General features: G+C 29.4%; 1 protein-coding gene across 1 annotated transcript; it reads left to right on the top strand.

Annotated features, from left to right (window-relative positions):
- Nucleotides 1-7,952: 7,952 nt before the first annotated feature.
- Nucleotides 7,953-16,014, top strand: LOC114416006 (protein BONZAI 1-like). Its single transcript, XM_028380886.1, has 17 exons — nt 7,953-8,051; nt 8,135-8,366; nt 8,500-8,547; nt 9,478-9,626; nt 9,723-9,771; nt 10,656-10,712; nt 11,034-11,219; nt 11,302-11,436; nt 11,723-11,784; nt 11,884-11,986; nt 12,065-12,179; nt 14,032-14,108; nt 14,196-14,333; nt 14,415-14,579; nt 14,886-14,999; nt 15,135-15,231; nt 15,384-16,014. Exons 2-17 carry the CDS (start codon nt 8,217-8,219, stop codon nt 15,473-15,475), a joined length of 1,737 nt encoding a protein of 578 aa, XP_028236687.1. The 5' UTR covers nt 7,953-8,051; nt 8,135-8,216; the 3' UTR covers nt 15,476-16,014.
- The last annotated feature ends 6,481 nt before the right edge of the window (nt 16,015-22,495 follow it).

The following is a 22,495-nucleotide window of genomic DNA, read 5'->3' as shown; positions in this document are numbered from 1 at the left end:
TCCTATGTTAGCGGATAAACCAGAAAATGAACGTTGCATTACAGTATCATTTGAGACTCGAAAGGCCATTAGCCTCTATGTAACAACAAAACAATCATCAAATTCAAATATCTGTTAAAAAAACCAAACAAATTTAAAATAGAGATGTAAAAATGGATCAGTTTTTTTAAATAACCAAACATCTTTAAAAAAAGATTCGGTTAACTGAACCGTTTTCATAAAGTGGATTAGTTTAGTTTTTTCTCCAAAATTGTTTGATTTTTTTGAGGACGATCGGTTCAATTTTGGATGGGTTCAGTTTTTTTTTTTCGCACACCCCTATTACAATGGTAATAGAAATGCCTTCGATCATGTTGGCTCTCGTAGTTATCCATAATGAGAATGTCCCCACCAAAGTTGTTTGTTTTTGTTGAAGCTGGAAAAGATTTTATTGATGATATACTATTCAGCTTGCTTTCTCACACTTTCTTTAGGCACCCAATTTCATGATTATTAGCTAATAACTTCAATATTCTATCATGTGCACTTGGTTAATTGTCTCCGCAGGCTTCGTGAAAATGTGAAAAATCTTCATGCAAAATATTTGGGGAATGAAACGTGTAGGCTAATGTTACTGCAACCAATAAACTCCTCTGAAGACTATTGTAGAGGTCTGAAACTTAACGCATATGTTACAGATCCCAGGCACTACCAAATATGTGAAAACTCACCTAAGTGTTGAGTACATTCAAGGATTAAAAGTGTCGATGTAATGGACTCTTGGATCAATCGATTCTGTTGGGAAATGAGGATGTCCACACTGGTTAATTATGTTCAAGATGATTTAATGTTTGTAATCTTGTTGTCATACCATAATCTACATAAATGAGTTTTGTACACTGGAGACCCTTGAAATAAAAAAATGTTGGCTCAACAAAGCGAGTCACTATGAATGTTACCGAGTCTGAGGTTTTTAATATGCTTTTGTTGATTATTAGTTTTTGTTAATTACTTTTCACTTATTATAAGCACTTTTCTTAATTGTTTTTTCATATTGATATTAGATTTGCTGAAGTAGGCTTTGTCAGATTTTTATTGCAAAAAAGAACTGTTTGGCTTCACAACTTTTTCTCCTTGTGATGAACTGAAGAATGAGAACATTTACACAAAGCTTAGGGTGACAGTCAGATGGTGTCCTACCATGTGCTCTAGTAGATGAAATTTTCATGGATTTTATTTTCAGCTTCCTTACATTTTCCCTAGGAAGCGTGGTGCATATTTAAGAGTGAAGTAATCTCCACGAAACATCATTGTTTTATACCATAACATTGCATATTTGGAAGACTACAAATACTTCATCACAAATGCAGTCAATGGTAGACTTATTAAGCCTTTCAATTCAAGATAACCAATCAGATATTAGATATATGTGAAACTACACCTGAGTCTTTTTATTCTAGTGAGTGTTTTTATGAAAAAAAGTTGTGGAAAAAATTATTTAAAATCAGTCTTTGTGATTCACCAAGTTATCAGTCAGGTCAGAAGTTGTGAAGGTAGAAGTTTTAAACTGGTTGATCCCAAGTGTAGGAAAAAAGGTGTTCAAAAATATATTTTGCGGAATAAAATGATCTATTTTGTATTTGAATTATATTAATTATAAACAAATAACATATTAAAAAGTGTACGTGTTGATGAGCTCTTGAAGTATAAATTTTTTTTAATAGTGTGAAGACTCTACGTGTTGTATCCACACCGAAATTGACATCTATTCGTCAATAACTTTAACAAGTGAAAAAAATAAGAATATAGAAGTAATTTTTGGGATCATTTCAACTTTCAGTCCAAGACACTATTTATAGCACGCTAACTAAGGATATCAAATTTATGATCAAATCAAAATCATTATTGATAGTATCATTTTTTAAGTTATATTATTTCTTGTTAGCTTTTATTGCTAACCATTTAGCAATTAAAATTAAAATAATAATTGATCAAGTCAAAAACTTGTATGTAACCGCCTTTTCAACCCAAATTCCAAATACAAAATCATACATGTTTGTTTCTCTTCTTTCACCAAATCTTTTATATTATTTATATTTTCAGTGCTAGTAAACATATAATAATATTCCACTTTTTTGAAATCAATTAATCATTTGATCATATTAAATTCTCTAATTTAATTAATCATCAAATATTAAAATAATTTCTTTAACAGAGATTAGAACACTCGTTTGTGTGTGACCCCGTAGGTTCAATACTAAGCCGATAATATATTAATCAAATTAATATACTAATCAAGGTAGGCGTCTAGCAACAGTCCTTAACGTCCGGATAACATGAAGTAGCATTTTACTTTCAAGAACCATTAGAAGAGTAGTATAATAATTTATTCTATCTTTACAGCTTTGGGTTAACTCTAGAGTATGAGTATGGTATTACTATGAGTTAACTCATAATGACTTAAGAAACTCATTTCTTCTTTCATTTAATTTTCCTGGTCAGGATATAATTTTATTCATAAAGCCCAATCTCATTACCAAGAGTTGATGAATTCCTTCTTGATTAATCATTAATTTTACAGATATGTAATCATATCCAATATCCATTCAACAAGTGCTCTAAAGCATTAGGTGTCCGAAATCAAAATACAACAAATAACCTATTAATTACTATAACAATTTTAGGTCAAAGAAAGTTATTATTCCTCTTCTTGAAAATTTTCTATTGACAGTTTATGATAAATTTTAATTATTATAAAATTTCAATTGAGTCAACTCAATGATCACATCAACATGTGACCCATCTATATATACAAATTAATAAATGAGATTTATTAATATTTATCCAATAAATATTATCACATATATATTAATCTATCCGGATTATTGATATCCTATTTACAATAATCATATGATCAAAAACGGTTTAGATTAAAATTAGAACAAACTTATTTCTTATTATCATAATCTCTATTATAATAACAAGTCTTTAATTTTAATCAAGGACATTATCAAATAATAAAATATGACAATGAAAATAAAACAATACTTTATTATTAAAATTAGAATTAATTACATGATGAATTAAATCATGAACAAATTTATTCTCAACACTAATTATAGTGATAAGAAAGGTTATGTCAAAGGACAAACAGTTTTTATGGTCGAGGATAATCTTGCTGTAACACTGGTGTCTTATCTCAGCTTTGACATTACTGGATGATTTAAATATGACTATATATTGGTAGAATCATAGAGAAAGAAATTGACGTTGGTGTAAAGGAGGTAAGAAATGATAATGCTACGATTTTCCAACTTAAAGAGATTAATTGTCCTGTCATTTTTAGATTAAAGACTTTGGGAACTTTAAATACTTTCTTAGTATTAAGGTAGCTCAATCAAAAGAAGATATTGTGGTAATGTGATCTCAAAAAAAAGTATGCTCCTTATGTTCCTTATAAAAGTTAATGACACACCAAGGTGAGCCAAGACTGCATAATTTTTTGTGTGTGCACCCCCAAAGGTTCTTCGAGGAAAAATGCACAGAGAATTATAGGATGTTGAAAATTAAAAAGTAATGTTGGATATTGCGCTCCATCTCCATGATTCCGAAGTTGAAATACGCTTGTGTCATCATTTGATGTGGGGTGTGTAACCCGGCGTGTAATATGCTAGCAACTAATTAACGGCACAATTTCTTTTTATTTTTGCAGAAACATTACTTTAGTGGTAGTTTAAATATTTTGTTAGTAGTACATAATAAACATTCATGCACCAATGTACATAAAAAAATGTTATTTAATTTAACAACTCCTTTTAGTCTTGAATATAAGAAAAAATTATATGTATTTATTTTAAATATAAATAAATTTCAATTAATTTCACTCTATTTAATAAAATTATTTTTAAAATATTTTTTCTTTGATATTCTATTTCAGTGATATTTAATTTTATTCTCTACATCAAATGTCAAAGAATAATAATTTAAACACCCAAAAAAACTAATACCATTTTGGAATTTTTTTAATTAATAAAATTATATGATGTTAATTAATTTTCTTAATTATTGTAAATTAATGTTTTTTTCTTCTGATATTCGATATTGGAGGGAGTAATAATCTTTTAATTTTTTTTATTCGCCAAGGCTAGTAAAAATATATGCATATGTATTATGTAATTTTTTTCCTTAAAAAATAAAACAATATTTTCAAGAAGAGCAAAATATACTGAGTTGTAGTTTTTTTTTTCAAAATTCATTCGATATCTCTGTTTTGTTAACGTGAAAATTAACCCCCCTTAATTAGAGGGGTATAAAATGAAATATATTTCTTATACAATAAAATTATAAAAATATATTTTAAACAATGAGTTTAATGGGTGTTTATTTTAAACTATGAAATATATTTCTTATACAATATATAATCAGACTACTGGATATCCCATATTCTCCTTCACCTACTAGTTTCGTCACTGGAAAGTAATTTGGAGGACCAATTATAATGGTCAGGAAAGAAATTAAACAAAGGGGGAATGAGGTATCCTGAAAGCAATGGCGAAGAAAAACAAAACACAAAACTAAAATTTTGAAGAAAATGTAAACAATAGACAATCGAGGCATGCATGGTAGCTATTTGGGAAGAGCCAAGGCGTCTTTGAGGTGCGCGACGGAGAGCCTTTCACATATATTTCTTTACAGTGTTTGGTTGGAGAAATTTATTTTTTAAGTAAATTTATAATATATAATATATATATATATATATATATATATATATATATATATATATATATATGTGAGAGTGAAATATTAATTAGTACGTAGGAGTAGTTGGAATTTTTGGGTGTGTTAAGATCATATATAAACAAAAATTAGAGTGAATGTGTACTTATTAATGTCTATTGTATTTGCTTTATATCGACATTCCTTTGTGTATGGGGATATTCACCCCTCCTCCCCCCGCTATTTTCAGGTTCTCATTGGGAGGTATTTTCCGCCATTATCAAGTGTAAAACCTCCATGTATTCATCATCATCCTATACATTGATCATTTGAGAATGTTTACGTTAAAAATAAATAAAAAATCAGTAAATTATTTTCCATCAGAATAATTTTTGTTATTATGTAACAAACTGACCCCTAAATTGACGCCCATAATCATAATTATAATATATTAATATTGTGATTTTTTAAATGTCTACAACTGTAAGGCGCCGTGCAAACACAGTTACTTAGGGCACGTTTGCTCTCAACAAATTTTCCATAATATTATTATACCGATACCTACTTTAAACAACAAATTAATTACACATCAAAAAAATTTAACTCAATTGGTTAAGTATCTGAATATTATAAATATTCTGATATCATGTTTAATTTTTACCCGATAAAAAAAATTACACTAATCAAAAGAGTAGAGTAAAATACTTGATGAACATGGAAAACAAATAGGTATAAAGTAATGGACGTCATGCTGTACTTTTAGGTAGTTAAAATAAGCACGTCAAGCATTTGAGCGTAAAGCATGCTCCAACGTTGCAGCCATGCATGTCTGATGTCCCTTTTAAAGTTGATCATACAACTCGTGTCTGGTTGGCCACTTTTCGGGGTAGTACAGATGAAAAGAATGCGTCAATTCCTAAGATGATGAAATCCAACATACATGAATCTTATGAGGATAAATTCCATGGAAGAAAAAAAATTTAGTGTTGAATTGCGTGCTTGCTTGTATGGATATATATACTCTTCATTTATTTTTTCTCTATTTCTTCTATTACTAAGTTAAAAAAAAAAAACAAATACTAGTACTATTTTTCATAAAATTGTATCATCTCCAGTTTGTTTATTTTCTCAAAAACTTGTAAAATAAAAGAAATGGAGGAAAAAAATAATTAGAAGAAATGTGTTGAAAAATACTAGTATGTTATTATCACTCATAAAATTTAATTTTATGAAGATTTTTAGGTTGTTGATCGTTTAAAAAAAAGAAGACAAAATCTAATAATATTGTAACTATTAGTCTATTTCCAGCTTTGATAAGTTCATTTACATATATATATATATTTTAAAATTTTTACCACTAAGATATGATATTAAAGTGGTCGAGGGCGTTGTGATTTTGCCATCATATATATAACTTGGGTTTGATTTTCTGTCACTTTGTGCTGGGTGGGAGTTGAGACTAAGAATTATTAAACTCATATTATAGTTACTTTAGTTAGTTTTTTACTAGGCTCACGGAATCTGCTACCACTAGTTTTGGAGTCTAATCGTTATATTCAATAATGTCCATTCCAACTTAGTGGGACAGTGACACCACATCCACACTTTCCTATTTCGTGGCTACAGAATTTTTTTTATGTTGTATTTTTATTAGATACAATTTTTTTTCACCGTATCATTAATGCAAAATATTTACTGCACGACTCTACAAATAACGACTAGTTTTTTTAAAAAAAAAATTAAAGATTATCATTAGTGAAGTCATCTTCTAATCATATTTTTTTTATCTTCAAAATTTAAATTTAAAGTCTTATTTATAGAATTCGAACATATATAGTTCCATTTGGATCAATAATCAATAGTTTAGTTGTAAGTTTATCCTAATTATGCCGTGAGTGTGAGTGATATAATTAATTCAAAATATTGCTCTTGATATGGTTGGCAGGTGGGCTACATCGATCAAGAATAGTTCACATTTGTAAAATGTTACTTGTTTATTTCTTCATTTATATTTGTTTATGGTTAAAAATTGTGTGAATACTTTGTTTTGTAACAACAATAATTTATATTTCATGGTCTTCAAAATTAAAACTAGAGGGCCGTAAGTATCAATCTTCAATCCACGACTTATGATTCGTTCGATAGAATGAAATAAAGTAAAAATAAAAATATGAGTCTTACATATTTTACTGTTTATTTTATTCTTTTTCTACTTTCTTTCTATGCTAGCGAAGGAAACCCTTAAAGTGGTGGGTTTTGATGTCCTAAAGATGCTTTGTTCGAAAATTTTCTGATTAAGACCTGCCACTTGCCACACGATGTCAGAAGTCCAAGAAAGTTTCAACTTAAGAAATTGTATCGTAACTATGCTAACTAGCGAATAGCGATTTACTATTATAATAATATCATGAAAAATTGGTGCTTACTGCTTGGTGTATTTATTCTTTTTTATGAAAGGGGTGTATTTTTGGTTACTACCTAGCTTCTTTTGTTTTTCTTCATCGGGATGTTTCTAACTCTAAAAAGGGACAGGGAAATAAATAAATAAATAAAAATATCACTCCTTAAATAAAAGGATACAATTAAACAAAACATTGCTCATACTTATATGTATAATAAATATAAAGACTAGCTGATAATCCAGCAACATGATAAAAGAGGCATATATTTTATAAGACTAAATAGTTCATGTTTATCATGGATTGATTGATAAGTTTAACTTTTTACACATTTTTTTAAACAAAAAAAAGGAGAATGTAAATGCATCACAGTAGAATTAGACATCCAACAAGGTTGGAAACTTTACACTAATAATATATAAACATTAAATATTATTTAATTACAAGTCATGTATGATAAATTATCTTAAAAATCATTTATAATTGGTTAACAATAACGATATATAAAATTAAACTCAATAAAAATAAATAATTTATGCAGAGATAATATGAAATTTGTTTGTATTATCGTTTAATCACAAATACTCCTGAAAATACATAGAAAATTAAACTCTAATTGTAAAGCTTTTTTATTTATTTTCCAGATAGTTAGTATATGAAGTCAGAAGTGTAAATTTCATTGGTGTTGAAAAATAAAGTATCTATTATAAGAAAAAACTAGAGACATAAAGAAGAAAAAGAAAAGAAAAGCTGGATTCCTTACAGGGGAAGAAATCACGTAGTAGGACAATAAGAATGGTCCAAAGAAGATTTGACGGTTGATAAATTATTCTTAAAATATCAACCGTGAAATTGGGTCATATTTGGGAGTGCGTGACCATAGGAGGACAGGGAATCAAAAGTAGAGGCAAGACGCGTTTATTTGAAAAGAGTGGGAATGACCAAATGAGCATAACTGTATGAACTAGTAAAAGTAAAAAATTTAGAAAATTGCAATGAATTCATTATATTATAGTAATTGGCTAATCTGTGCGTATCAGGTTTTGCTCCTTTCAATTTTCTGTTTATTTCATTCATTCCGCTGCTGAGGTCAAGCCACTCACACTGGGCGCCCACTTTTCCATGGGAAACTGCTTCTCCGAAGTCGCCGCAGGCCGCGCCGCCATCGGCGGCACCGCCCGCGATTTCCATAATCTTGCCGGCGCTCCAAACGACGCCGTCGATAACTTCCTCAGGTCCCACGGCCACCACGGCCTCTTCTCTCAGATCGAGGTTATTCTCTTCCTTTGCTTCCTAACGAGTTTCTCAGTGTGCTTTTATTTTCGCGCCGTCTCTTCCTTTTTTTCACTCGCTTTCAGTGTTCAAACTTCATTTTACATTACGGTTGTCTTTTGTTGTGCTGCAGTTATCGTTTTCCGCTTCTGGCTTGCGTGATCGTGATCTGCTCTTCAAGGTTCGTTTCTGTCGGTCAAGTATTTCATGAATCTGATCCTCTTGCATCCTATTCCTATCCTAGTTTTTTTTATAGATAAACTTGTTTCAGTTCCGTTTGGTTCTGAATTCGAATAGAACTTGTCTACTACTTGATCGTTTTTGTTTTTGCTTTTGGTTAATTAGCTGATTAGTGATTAATCTCTGTTTTGTACCAGCTCAATTATTGCTTATATTGGTTTATTCTATTTGGCAAATTATCAGAATGCACATTTAGGAAGAAAAAAAATATTAGGGAAATTTATGATCGTTTCAATCAGAGCTAGTTGTATTTTACTTCTAGAATTCAGGAGCATGTAGCTTGGGGTCATGAATTCATGAACTGCAATTTCCGATAAGAAGTTTTTCACCTATCACTGCAAAGTGAAAATACATGAAGAAAAGAAAATACACTAATCCTGGCCAAGTGCAAACAGAGTTTCTTAAGTAAAAGAAGAAACCATAACAATTTATTTCCTAATTGTTATTTAATATACAGACAAATGATTTATTTCATAAAATAATATGTCTTAATGCAAAAAAAGTGAAACAGATAATGTAGAACTTCTCAAAATCTAATAGCTTAAGCTGCCATGATGTTTTAGACTATGCTAGATCCTTACATTGACATAAGAGATCAAGGCATATCGGAAATAGACCTCATTAAGTTGAGCAAATAAACCACATGGACCAATTGGGCAGTTATATCTACATCATGATTTTTTTTTTTTGCTATTTATGTCAGGATTCTCTTGACTTGAAGTCTCCTTTGGATATAAGATTTCCATTCTTTTGAATAAATAAATAAAAATATGCTTTTAATTGCTAATATTCTCATCATTCAGTTAAGTGAATCTTGCTTCTATCACCAAAAAAGTTAGGATGTTTTATATCTAACTTTTCTTTAATGTAGAGTAATCCAATGATGGTTCTTTATGCAAGAGGAAAAAATGGAGCACTTGAGGAGCTTCGCCGCACTGAAGTAGTTCTGAATTCATCAAGCCCCACATGGATTACTAAACACACCCTCATTTATCATTTTGAGGTTGTTCAGGCTTTAGTGTAAGTTTGAATCTGATATTTTATACTTCTAACAAGGCAGATGAACATTTTTTTATTTTTACCAGAATCTTTTCTGTAAAAATTCTTTCATCACAGGTTTCGTGTGTATGATGTTGATACTCAGTTTCACAATGTAGATATAAAGGTATAGTGTTTACAGTGGCTTGTATACTCGGTTCTTTTTTGAGTCAGATGTAGTTCCAATATATAATTTCCTCATCAAATTAAACTCTAGTCTACCATTTCTTATTTTTGAGAGTTCTAGTCTACCAATATATAATTTATGCATACAGTGATTAGTTTGTACCTGAATGACAATTTTTTCTGTCAATGCTTTTGTATCAGTAATGCTATCTATCTTGTTTTATTGATTATTCATACTTTCTGTACAGTTTTTTTCTTTTCCTTTCAAATACAAATTTATAGCAAATCGAAAAGCTTAAATACTTTTTTCGCCAATTTTCTAGATTTTACTGAGAAATGTGTGCCAATGATTCTGACTTCTGAGTATCTTGTAATTTTTATTAAGATACGTGAGGAGGGAAAATGTACAGGTATCAACTAGCTATGTGATAAATTAATGGTCACTTATCTTACGTAACAGTGTAGATGTAACTATTATAGGAATAACAATCCATCTTTTTGAGACTTGTCTATTGGATTGGATTTGATAATCTTGAGGTTTAGGAGTTCAAATAAAAGAATATCAGGGTTAGAAAGTGCTTGTATTACATTATTATTGTTAAATAGTTTACTGTTTTCTAAACTATGTTTTCAATTCACCAAAAAAAAGTTACTGTTTTCTGCAGTTCTTCAAGTTATAATAATATTACCAATATATTTTGACAATACGAACTTATCAAATATTATTCTTGAAAAATGGTTAAGTTGGGGTGTTTAAATTGCATTTTTCTATTTGTTTGCCATGTTGCCCTTCTTGTTTTCTTGTTAATTAGATGTGATAACATGTTCATAGAGAATATCAATGTAAAATGGTCCAGAACATAACTATTTGGTTGACTTGTGCAGATGCTTGAGCTAGATGAGCAGCAATTTCTTGGCGAGGCAACCTGTGTACTATCTCAGGTAACAGAGCGAATGTTAAACTTTATGTTGACATAAAGCTGAAAATGGAAAGAAACTCATTGCACTACAAATGAAGCTGGATCTTTATGATCCAGTACTCCTAACTATCTCACAATGTAATTATCTAATATACGATGCTTGAAAGTATGTAAGATTTCTGTTTTAAAGTTATAGTTAATTTGGTAACTACCAAGCATATGAAAGTTTTTTAAACCAAGAAAGAAATGCTTTGCTTACTCAAATTATGCTTCCCTTGGCATTACTGCAAATAGAATTATATCCCAACAATTATACACAATATTAACAAAGTGGCTTCTGCAGATAATCACACAACCTGATAAATCATTGACTATAGATCTACACACAGAAGATTCTATCGGATCTACCCTTTCCAAAAACAGTGGGAAACTCATGGTGCATTCTGAGGAATGTATTAGCTCAAAGACTGCAATAGAGATGGCATTCAGGTGTTCAGATTTGGAATACAAGGATCTCTTCTCAAGAAATGTAAGTACCTATTTTCTTTTTGCTTTTCACATTATGAGGAATGCCAGCTCTGCTATAAGACATGTTTTTGTATGTCTTGCAGGACCCCTTTTTATTGATATCAAAAGTTGTGGAAGGTAGTGCCCAGATTCCAATTTGCAAAACAGAAGTTATAAGGAATGATCTCAATCCAATATGGAAGTTGGTGTTTGTGAATATTCAACAAGTGGGAAGCAAGGTATATAACTGTTGAAAGAGAGAGAAATAGATTCAAGAGATGATGAAACCATGTGTATAAACTACACAACAGAGCCCATTTTATATAGGCTGATTGCCATAAATACAAATAATTATAAGAGATTTTATTCCTATAAACATGATATATTATGATATGCCTATAAATCTGATTCTAATCAGATATGCCTATAATTACAAAGATCCTAATTAAATAATTACATTTGGGCCTGATGTTCTACATATAGTTGAATTGCAGCTATCTAATTAGTCATTTTTATAATGTACAGGACAGTCCTTTGGTAGTAGAGTGCTATAACTTCAATAGCAATGGAAAACATGATTTAATGGGGTAAACAGAAGTTCCTTTTTCATGTATCTGTCTATGTTTCCATTATGTCTACGTCTATGCTGAAATACATATCAGGGTTGTTTATTCTTGATTTATCAGAAAAGTGCAGAGATCTTTGGCAGAGTTGGAGAACATTCATAATAATGGCCAAGGAGAAAATTTATTTTTGCCTTCTGCTGATGGACAAAACCATGATAACAAGGTCTTATTATATTTTTATTAACTTAATTTCTATCATGAATTCCCAACTTTCCCTAAAACTTATGTGACTATAATACAGGTGCTGAAGAGCCAACTATTTGTGGATAAATTTACTGAAAGTGTCCAATACACTTTCTTGGATTACTTGGCAGGGGGATTTGAATTGAACTTCATGGTGGCTGTTGACTTTACAGGTACAGAACAATATCCTCAAACTTCTTGTACTGGTCTCTGGGTATGAATATAAAGATCAATTGATGGAGAATGACATGATAATATTATGATTATTGTATTTGTAATTTTGAAATTTGTGTTCACTTGTTTGAGTCTTGTGTTATTAATTGCCGAAAATTGTACATCTTATTCCAGATTATGATAAAACACCTATTGATAAACTAATAAAATACAAAACTGAACACAAAAGTCATACATAATACAGCTATCCACTTGCTGTCCCAAAGACAAAAGTCTACTACAGAGAGTATTCTCTGTCCACAAACTACAAATAACGACTGACTTGCCAAATTACACACCCTAGTATTATATATAATCCTAATACATAATTGACAGTTTGGCACCAGTTATTTTCTAGGCACAACTGTCATCATACAGTTTCTAATACAGAACTAATGCAGAATTACCAATTTGCTTTTATTAAACCAGAAAAAGGGGTTACTACAGATACTACACAACAAAAGAATACACAGTTACTAAACACAAACATAACTGCCATGATGTTCACTGAGAGTAGCCTCTTCAATGCACAATACACAGGCTGAAGCTCTAACAAAGAGTTGTCCTCTCAATCACACTCAAAATACAAACCAAACATTGAATTTAGAAACTGATAAAACAGTTACTAAACACAAACATAACTGCCATGATGTTCACATAAGAGGCCTCACAATGCGTCTGGGTACAGAAACAGCCTTTTCCTCAAGGCTGAAATGAGGAAACTAATTTATGACTAATTGATTCAGTTGACATCAAAGGCTTCATCAATTTGACATTGTCAATTTCTCCTAGTATTCCGCTTCCGTCACCATGTCCCAAAATATGAAAAAAGATTTCTCTCGGGATATATATGGAGAGGACCAAATGGTTGGCCACATTGGAAGAAGTGTCCTTCTTCCCTTCTATGTGCATACTCTTGGATCTTGGTATGGCAAATGTCGCATGCCTTTGTTTTTGAATTGGGTTCTTGTTTGGCTATTTCCACCCTCATTGTTATTCTAATCTGTAGCAGAAGATTGTTTGCCTAATTGGGCTTGATTCGAGTAGGTATTTCCCATTTGGCTAGAACCTATTGTGGTTGGATTATACTATAAGTGTCCCTGACTTGAAATAATTAACTCACTACACTTAGTAACTGCTTCCTGAACTATGCAATTTGGCCAAACAAAATCAGGTTTCATTGCAAGATCTGATTCAAACCCTATACTATCTCCATACCACTCTTGCCAAGATAATGGCTGTCAACAGTTAATGTGGGTCATGAGTATGGGTTCTCCTTCCAACTGTCTCACTCAAGCCATTCATAAACTATTTCAATGTTTGTTCTTCAGTAATGCCTAGAAGTAATGCCAATAATATCTCAAACATGTGAACATAATCTTCCACAACAACAACAATGATCTTATCCCATTAGGTGAGGTTGGCTACATGAATCACAAAGCATCATAAGGTTCAGTTAAAAACCAAATACTCAGGGATATTATTCACTAGTGCGCTTGTTTGAGTGAAGGAGTCTGGATTTGTCCAGTTTACCTTGAGGAACCATTGTGGATTCCCCAAAATGCTAATCCTCTGAGGCCGTTGTTGTCAGGCTCAACAGCTGGTATGAGGTTGCCCTTCCCCCTCCTCATCCTCTCTATTTTCCTACAAACACCTGACATCCTTTTCATTAGGAAGATAAAACAAGATACACTTAATATAAACTCAAGAATTCATGTTACGCTTTCATCTAATGACTAACATGCTTCTGGTTATGCATGGGATGATGGGGAAGATATACATTCTTATGGTTACCCTTCTCTTGTTTACCAGCTTCAAATGGAAATCCACGCCTTCCAGATTCTTTGCATTATATTGATCCTTCAGGACGGCCAAATGCATACCAGAGGGTGAGAAATGATTCTTGGTGTAAATTCAAAACTTTATTTTTTATTGATCCATAGTTGATGTTGATGTGCTATGAATGCTTTTTCTAGGCAATTGTCGAGGTTGGGGAAGTGTTACAGTTTTATGATTCAGACAAACGATTTCCTACTTGGGGGTTTGGGGCACGACCAATTGATGGTCCTGTTTCCCATTGTTTCAACTTGAATGGCAGTAGTCATTACTGTGAGGTAGAACTGCTATTTCTGATCTAGCTTGTATTGTCATATTGAAACAGTTCTTTATTAGTTAGAAGCTGCTGTCTGTTGTAGGTGGAAGGGATCCAAGGAATTATGATGGCTTACACAAGTGCCCTGCTTAATGTATCTCTTGCAGGACCTACACTTTTTGGGCCGGTCATAAGCACTGCTGCACTGATTGCCAGCCAATCTGTAGCAAATGGTGGAAGGAAGTACTTTGTTTTATTAATAATCACAGTAAGTTAACATATTTAGCAATGTTCAATATCGTATTTATCTCTGAAAGTAAATTGTAGTTTTGCCTCATTGAACGTAATTTGTAAGTCTATTGTAACTAAATGGTTCGTTGGTTGTTTGTGATGTATGTTTTCTCTGTAGTTTGTCTTAATGCATCCATATTATGCATAGTAAGCATGGTGCTCTATATTTTGTCTTACATGTAATAAAAAATCACCTATCCTTCGGACTCCTAAGAATTTTATAAAGATTTTTCAATCTCCTTGTTTTTCCACTGCTGCTGAGTTTTAATTGGTATGCTCCAAGGATGGAGTAGTGACAGATCTCCAAGAAACAAAAGATGCTATTGTTAAAGCATCCGACCTGCCATTATCAATTCTTATTGTTGGGGTAGGAGGAGCTGATTTCAAAGAAATGGAGGTAATAAATCCTACTTGTATGCTCTTTACACGTAGATTTGTAATTGTTAGGCGTCTGAGACGATTAGCTGTGTGTGACTGGTATACCGCACATAAGGCCATATGTAATTTTTTTGTCCAATTTCTTGTCGCTCAGGTTTTGGATGCAGACAAGGGAGAGAGGCTAGAAAGTTCATATGGACGCGTTGCTTCACGTGATATAGTCCAATTTGTTCCATTTCGGGAGCTTCAAAGTGAGTATCAATTTAAAAATTTAGGATGGAGATAGTGATGAGGGTTTCAGCACCTTGCATGAAATCACATTGCTATCATTGTACTAAGAAAGAAATAATAAGTACTTCTTTGCAAAGAATGAAGTTTTGGCGAATGACGCTTTCTCTTGCAGGTGGATTTTCAGTTGTTCAAGCACTTCTAGCAGAATTACCGGCTCAGTTTTTAACTTACGTTCGGAGCAGAAATATCCAACCAAGCCTCTAGACATGTAAAAACTGTACATAAAGAAGTTTTCTATTCATTGATCATTGTGCAATTTCGAGGTCCTTTTTTTTCAGTTCTTCAATCAACGAATTCGGCTAAAGAGCTGAGGAACTGTTGCTTTGTGCTAATAAACGGCTCAAGAAAGGTTCGCCTGCTAGCTGTCTTATCCAAAGGATATGTCTGATCGACCCTTATGATTAGCATTTCCTTTTCTTTTTTGTGCACGTGTCCTTTTGGGATTTCCTAGGTGATTGGTTTTTGGTTTGTCTGAAATAGTAACACCACACATTGAAATCCAATGATTTCTTCCAAATGAGGACAAAGCTTAGTCCTTCTGTCCACACTTTATGAAATGATTTGTAATGGAGATCCAATAATTTGGGGATGTCTTTAGATAGCATTACCAATACAAGAGACTATGTATCCAAAAAGAATTTCAGCACCGCTGAAGTCTATTTTTTTTTAGTTCATTAATCATTTTCCCATTTTGTCTCATGCTTGTAAATGTTCATTTAATAAGGAAAATGAATAAGACGGAATTTGAAATTTTGAAATTAGTTTGATATAATGAAAGTTAAATAGCATATCGATCTCGGGATTTCCCCTCTCTTTTGAAGAATCACTTTATTTGACAGTTATGATATACGTCCACAAAAAATCAGATTGAAAACTATAAAAGTCTTAACATATAAGCAAGTAGGATTGGGTTGGGTGTCCCACCAAAAAAGGATTGGGTTGGGTAGAGATTAGGGCAATTTAAGGAGGGGCATTTGAATTTTACATTTCTCACTGCATTTTGAAATGTTTATTTCAGAATATAAATTTGTATTTGAAAATGAATTTTTCAAAATATAATGAGATACAAAATTCAATAGTCGAAGTGTAAGAAATAAATGTCTTAAGACGGTTATAAGTTCACATTTTTTTTCCCACCACCGTTGTAGCATTTTTTTACAAGCAAAAATCCAACATATCAATTTAAAAGAAAAGCAAGTAAGAAAGAGCATTAAAGAGAAGTAAAGTTGTAGAACTGTAACATCAGCAGCACATGAGACATTTTAGTAATAGATTTTAAATAAGTATAATTTATAATGTGATAAGGTTTTGTTTCTGTTCTTATAATTGCTCGAGACTTTTATTAGTGTTTTTTTTTTTTCCTAATTTGCCTTAGGCTTAGCTTAAATCATTTATTTAAATAGGTGAAATTTTAGGCATATTTTTTTAAAAGGATAGAGAAAAAAACAGGAGAAATTCACAATTTTTTAAAAAATATACATTTCATTTTTATGCCTATTTCTCTTTATACACGAAGTTATGGGAAATTTTTACCGTATTATTGTATAAATGGTTGCTATATTATTTTAAATAATATGTAAATAAGAAAAATGTATCATTAAGTGATTAAACATAATACTCATAAAGATATAGAGAGAAAAAAATCACTTTGAATACTGAGATTGTTTCTTTTCACGAGTGAACATTATTTTATCGTACATAAAGTAGCTGTTCCTTTTTCAATTATTTGTGACAAATCGATTTGACAGAGAGCAGAAAAATAATAGAAATATAATAGAGATAATTTAAAAAAATAAGAAATAAAGTATACATAAAATTGAATGTTGAATTATTTGTTTAAAGATAAATGAATAAAAAAAATATTATATTTACAAAAATGTCATCTAAGATCACTTGGTTGATAACAAACAAAAACATAAAAATTAAATAAAAAAAGTTAATGTCTGATGGGTGAAAAGAATTAAACCATCTAATTTAATATTATTTCTTTTATTAATCCGCTTGAACCAAACATCAAGGCACTATTTTTGTCAGCACCAAATAATTTCCACCACCTAAAACAAACAGACCGTGAAAGAAAATATCATTCTGAAACAGTGTGAAAAATATGTTAGGGGGGAGGGCCAATTTTTTTTAATTATTATTAAGTGAATGACAAAATAAAATTGCAAGCAAGATATGAATAAAGAATATATACTTCTCTACTCCGGAAAAAAATGAATCAAGCCATTATGAATCATTCTGATGTCATTGTGTTGATCCATTGTTCACTGTCCCTCTTGGCATGTGTTTGGTTGGAGCACCTAAACACACATTTATAAAGTTATCATTGGCTTGCCATTTATTTTGTGGTTAAACACGAGAATAGTAGAACCAAAATTTTACATTGAGTTAAGAATTTTATATAAAATTTATTAAAAATGTACCCAATTAAAGTGTTTAAAACTACTTTAAACTTTTTCTAAATCTTAAATCAGATTTTATAAAATTAAAATAATTTAAAATTGAATTTATAAATACTCTCCCAAACACACACTTAATTATTCAAATAAAAAACAATCCAGTAATTAACATGAACTTAGCTCATTTTTTTTCTCTTTCAACACGATGATACAAGATTCTCTATTTGGGGTTTATGTATCGACTTTGAAAGTTTGGTAATTTGGTCCGAGCAACAAGGCGATGTGGGATTATCGACAAATCTATTCCGTGCCATGTATGTCAGTAATTAGAGGTATTCAGTCATTTGAATTTTTTTTTATAACATTAGATTACTATTTAATCGTGTATATATATATATATATATATATATATATATATATATATATATATATATATATATATGTGGATTTTTTGAAAATTAATCATTAATTTAGAGGACAGAAATAATACAAAAATATCATGTTGACTTTGAAGAACATGTTTAATTTTATAATTTAAGAATTAAGAGGACAGAAATAATATACAAAAATATCATGTTGATTTTGACGAACATACTTAATTTTATAATTTAAGAAAGTACAATTGGACTAAAATCAAAGTTGAGTGGCAAGCTAAATATAAAGATAGAAACCGGTTAAATTCCCTTAGACTTTATAATATTTGAGGTTGTTGGTTTATTTTCAAAATTTTATACTTGACAAGTCTGACTTATTTAATTTACCTAATAAAGATTCTATTATAGTTTAATTCGGCCTTTTAAACTTTAATTTATTCTTAAAGTCTATTTAAAATCCTGGTTTATAACAAGACATTTGAAATATGTTAAAATAATGTTGGCACATTAGATATAATTTTTTAAAAATGATTTAAAACCCCACCTTTTAAATTAAAAAGTCGGACGTAATCTGATTTATTTAGCGAGTAAACTTGACTTTACTTAGATGTATGCATTTGGTTTTGTTGTTACATAACAAAATGAATAATAATATTTTCTTAAAATATTCTAAAACTCTTTTTTTAATGAATAAACTATTAAATAAAAGATAAATATATTTAACATGTTAAAAATATAACAATACTCTATATTTCTTTATTTAATAGTAATTAATAAGATTTTTAACTGAATTTGTAAGAGAATTTGATTTTTTTTTAAATGATCATCAAAAATACTTTAGCTGCTACTTTTGGTTGAAGCATGTTGGCGTAGTAGTGATTGACTGATTGGGTTTGAGACAAAGCATTACGCCTTATTTCGTTAGGAGAAATCATACATAAAGCAGTCTTATTACTTAGGTCAGCTTTTTTTTTCGAAGCAGTACCTGTCAGTTAGGTGAGAGAGTTTTGGTTGTAACTTGTAATGACCTTGAAATTTTTGGGGGTTCATAGCATAAATATGTATTCTTGATTTGTACTGATGTTCTTGTTGAATAAATTCCTTTTGTCTGCGAAAAAATGACCTGATTTGAAAAAAACTCGTATCCTTAACGAGGAACTTGATTTATTTAATTTATATATATTGAGAGTCTAAAAGTTTGCTACAGTGATTTGGTATCATAAATCCAGAAGTGTATTAAAGGGGTCGGATTTTTTCTTGACATAATTATCTAAATATTTAAATTTTAAAAACAATTATTTAATAAATAATAAGTTTAAAACTAATTTATTATTAATTTTGTGAATAAAATAGAGATATAATCATCCTATAGGATTTTTTTTAGCAAATATTAACTCAAAAAGCTTATTTCCTATATTAATTGACAATATAAAAGCTTTTTTTTTTACATTAACTAGGTGTAGAAATTAAAGCCTTGTTTTCAATTTTAAATAAAATATAGGTCTCATTTGAAGTGATTTTAGTTGTGAGTTTCAAAAAAATTTAAAAACAACAATTTTTTTAATTTTAGTTTCATCTCCAATTTTTAGATTCAAAATAAAATTATTTTAAAAATATCATATCATAATAAATTTTAAGGGTATTTTTGGTGTGATGATGACAATAATAACAACAACATGATGATAATGTTCACAGAGGTCACAATTCCAATGATGACAATTGTGATATGAATAATGACATTGTTAATGATGATAATGATATCAATATTGATCACAAGCAATGAAAAAATGACGTTAGTAACTATAAGTTATCCTAGTGTGATCATAGTGATTATGACAAAGATGATATTAAATCATTATCATAGGTAAGAAATGTAATTTTTTAAAACCAAAAATTAAATTTAAAAATCATTTTTTGAAAATGAATATAAAATTATTTAAAAAGTAAACTATATATCGTGTAAGTTCTATTTTTGTGAAGCACAATTTGTTTTAAAATTTACATTTGGAACCAAATTCTAAAGAGCAAATAACACTCGTGGGGAAAAATACTGTAATTCTTGCTATAAAAGAAAGAATCCATCGTGTGTGTGAAAACTATTATGTGCAAATTAGTAAAAGAATATACAAAAGAAAAAGTGTGTAAGAATCACCTATAAAAGAAAAGGAACAAAAAGGACTTCAATCGATATCACAAGATGGTGATTCACTTTAACTCACTCCATGGGCTTTGCGTGTAATTAATGCAAGGTTCAAAACTATTACGCTTAAGGGTATATGTAAATAACCCCTAGTTTTTATGACTTTTTTTTTTGCATAAAAGTTTAAGAAAATATGGTTTCGGAAACATATCAACACACACACAAAATATAATAAAAAAATATTTTTATTATATTTTTTATTGGACCGAAATAATATTTGGAATATAAATTTTAAAAATTTTCTTAGCAAATAAAAATATGCAAAATACAAGAATATGTATTTACAAATCATGAGTCATAGAAGTGAAAAAACATTCTTAAACAATAAATAATTTATAAATACAAAAATAGTAAAATAGTATTGTACTACAATAATATTTAAATTGAGAAAAAATATTTAACATTATTAATTAAATAATTTAATCTTGCAAACTAGTTATTAATGCAAACAAAATAGATATTATATAGGGACATGCACACGCATGACATAATTGAATTATTATAAAAGGAATATTGCAAATATAAGTTCTCTGTATATATATGCTTGAATTAATTGACAAAAAATATATTCTTTTCAAAACAAAGTATTTTTTAGAAAAAAGAATTTTCTTTTACGTTTAAAATTTATGTTGAAGGTTGGAACTTGATAATAAGCTTATAAATAACCGGTGTTTGACAAAGCCACCGTATTGGATTGCAAAGTAAGTATATGATGAGATAACAAAACATTAATTTGTCATTAGTTAGTTGATTGAGTAATGACGTGTGAATTATTATAAATTTCTTAAAATTATCTCTAATTATCATGGATAAAAAAAACATTAGCCATTATCATTGCCCAACTCAATCATAAAGAATAAATTAAAAAAATTACATGGAAGTAAAGGAAGAAATGAGTAAATCAAAACTCTCCTATTTTTATAATATTTAAATTCTCACGGATAAAAAATATTAATCATTATCACTGTACAACTCAATAATAAACAACAAATTTACATATTTATATGAAAGTAAAGAAAGAAAAAAGTAAATCAAAATCTCCTATTATAGATATTTAAATTATACTGTACAGTCTTTCTTTTTATTTTAACTTTTTTCTTATGTGATTAATGTATATTACACTTTGATTCATTTTTAAGTATATAATAATTTGTTAAAATAATCCATATTGGCTTAAGAAAGAAAATCAAAAGAGTTACAACTCAATTGATGGAATAAAATATGTGAGTTATTATAAATTTTTTATATTTATTTATAATTTTTATGAATAAAAAAATGATTTATTCCTTGATCTTAATTATATGATGGTGCGAGAATAATATTTATTTTTTCACCTTTACAAGTTTTTAGTTTTAGTTATTTTTTATACGTAATTTTTTTTTGTTTTAAATAAGAAAAAAAACTATTCCCACCTAACTTTTTCCCTAAAAAAAGTCACTTGCTAACAAATTAAAAAAATAGTAGGTATTAATATAATATTGGTTTTATTATTGTAATAATGACCTAGGAAATTAAATTATAATTATACATTATGAATATATTTATTTTATTACTGTAATAATAATGATGGGCCACTTTTAATTGATCTTTTTTTTTAATTAGTTTTTTTTTCTTTTGAATCCAAAATCTTTATTAGTTATTATTCTAGATTAACAGTATATTTTTTAGAGATTAACAGTATGCATGCTATACTAGTAATTTACTAATATCTATTTTTATGCTAACGAAATTATCTATTGCTAAACATATCATATTTTCAGTATTGACCTGCAACATTTAATTATAATAATAATTTAAATTTTATATATTAAACAAAGACTATCCTAAAATGAAGATAAAAATGTCTAATTATTTCTATAAAACTTTTTTCTTAATATGAACTGATTTTAAAATATGAGTTAAATATTTATGTATTGATCGTGCAAAATAATTTTATATTATATTCAATGTATTGTTTAAATTTTTTTTACACTTTTAATATATAACCATTTTTCTCTTAAAATATTTCTAATTAATACCGAAGAACATGTACTAATTCCCTTCCTTCGAGAAAAAATGTTCTTACGTTATACCATTCTGTTTACACAAACTAATTATAATATATCACATAATTAAAGATTTTTTCACACATCATCTAAGATTAATTTGTTTGAAAGATGAATGATATGAAATATTCTTTTTAATTATAAATAAAACCCATATGACTCTCACTTTTCATTTAATAACTTTACTTTTCATTTAATAAAAT

This window comes from Glycine soja, chromosome 6 (genome assembly GCF_004193775.1).
Source record: "Glycine soja cultivar W05 chromosome 6, ASM419377v2, whole genome shotgun sequence".
Classification (NCBI taxonomy): Eukaryota; Viridiplantae; Streptophyta; class Magnoliopsida; order Fabales; family Fabaceae; genus Glycine; species Glycine soja.
The sequence above is the reverse complement of the archived record's forward strand: the minus strand, read 5'-3'. Positions and strand labels throughout refer to the sequence as shown.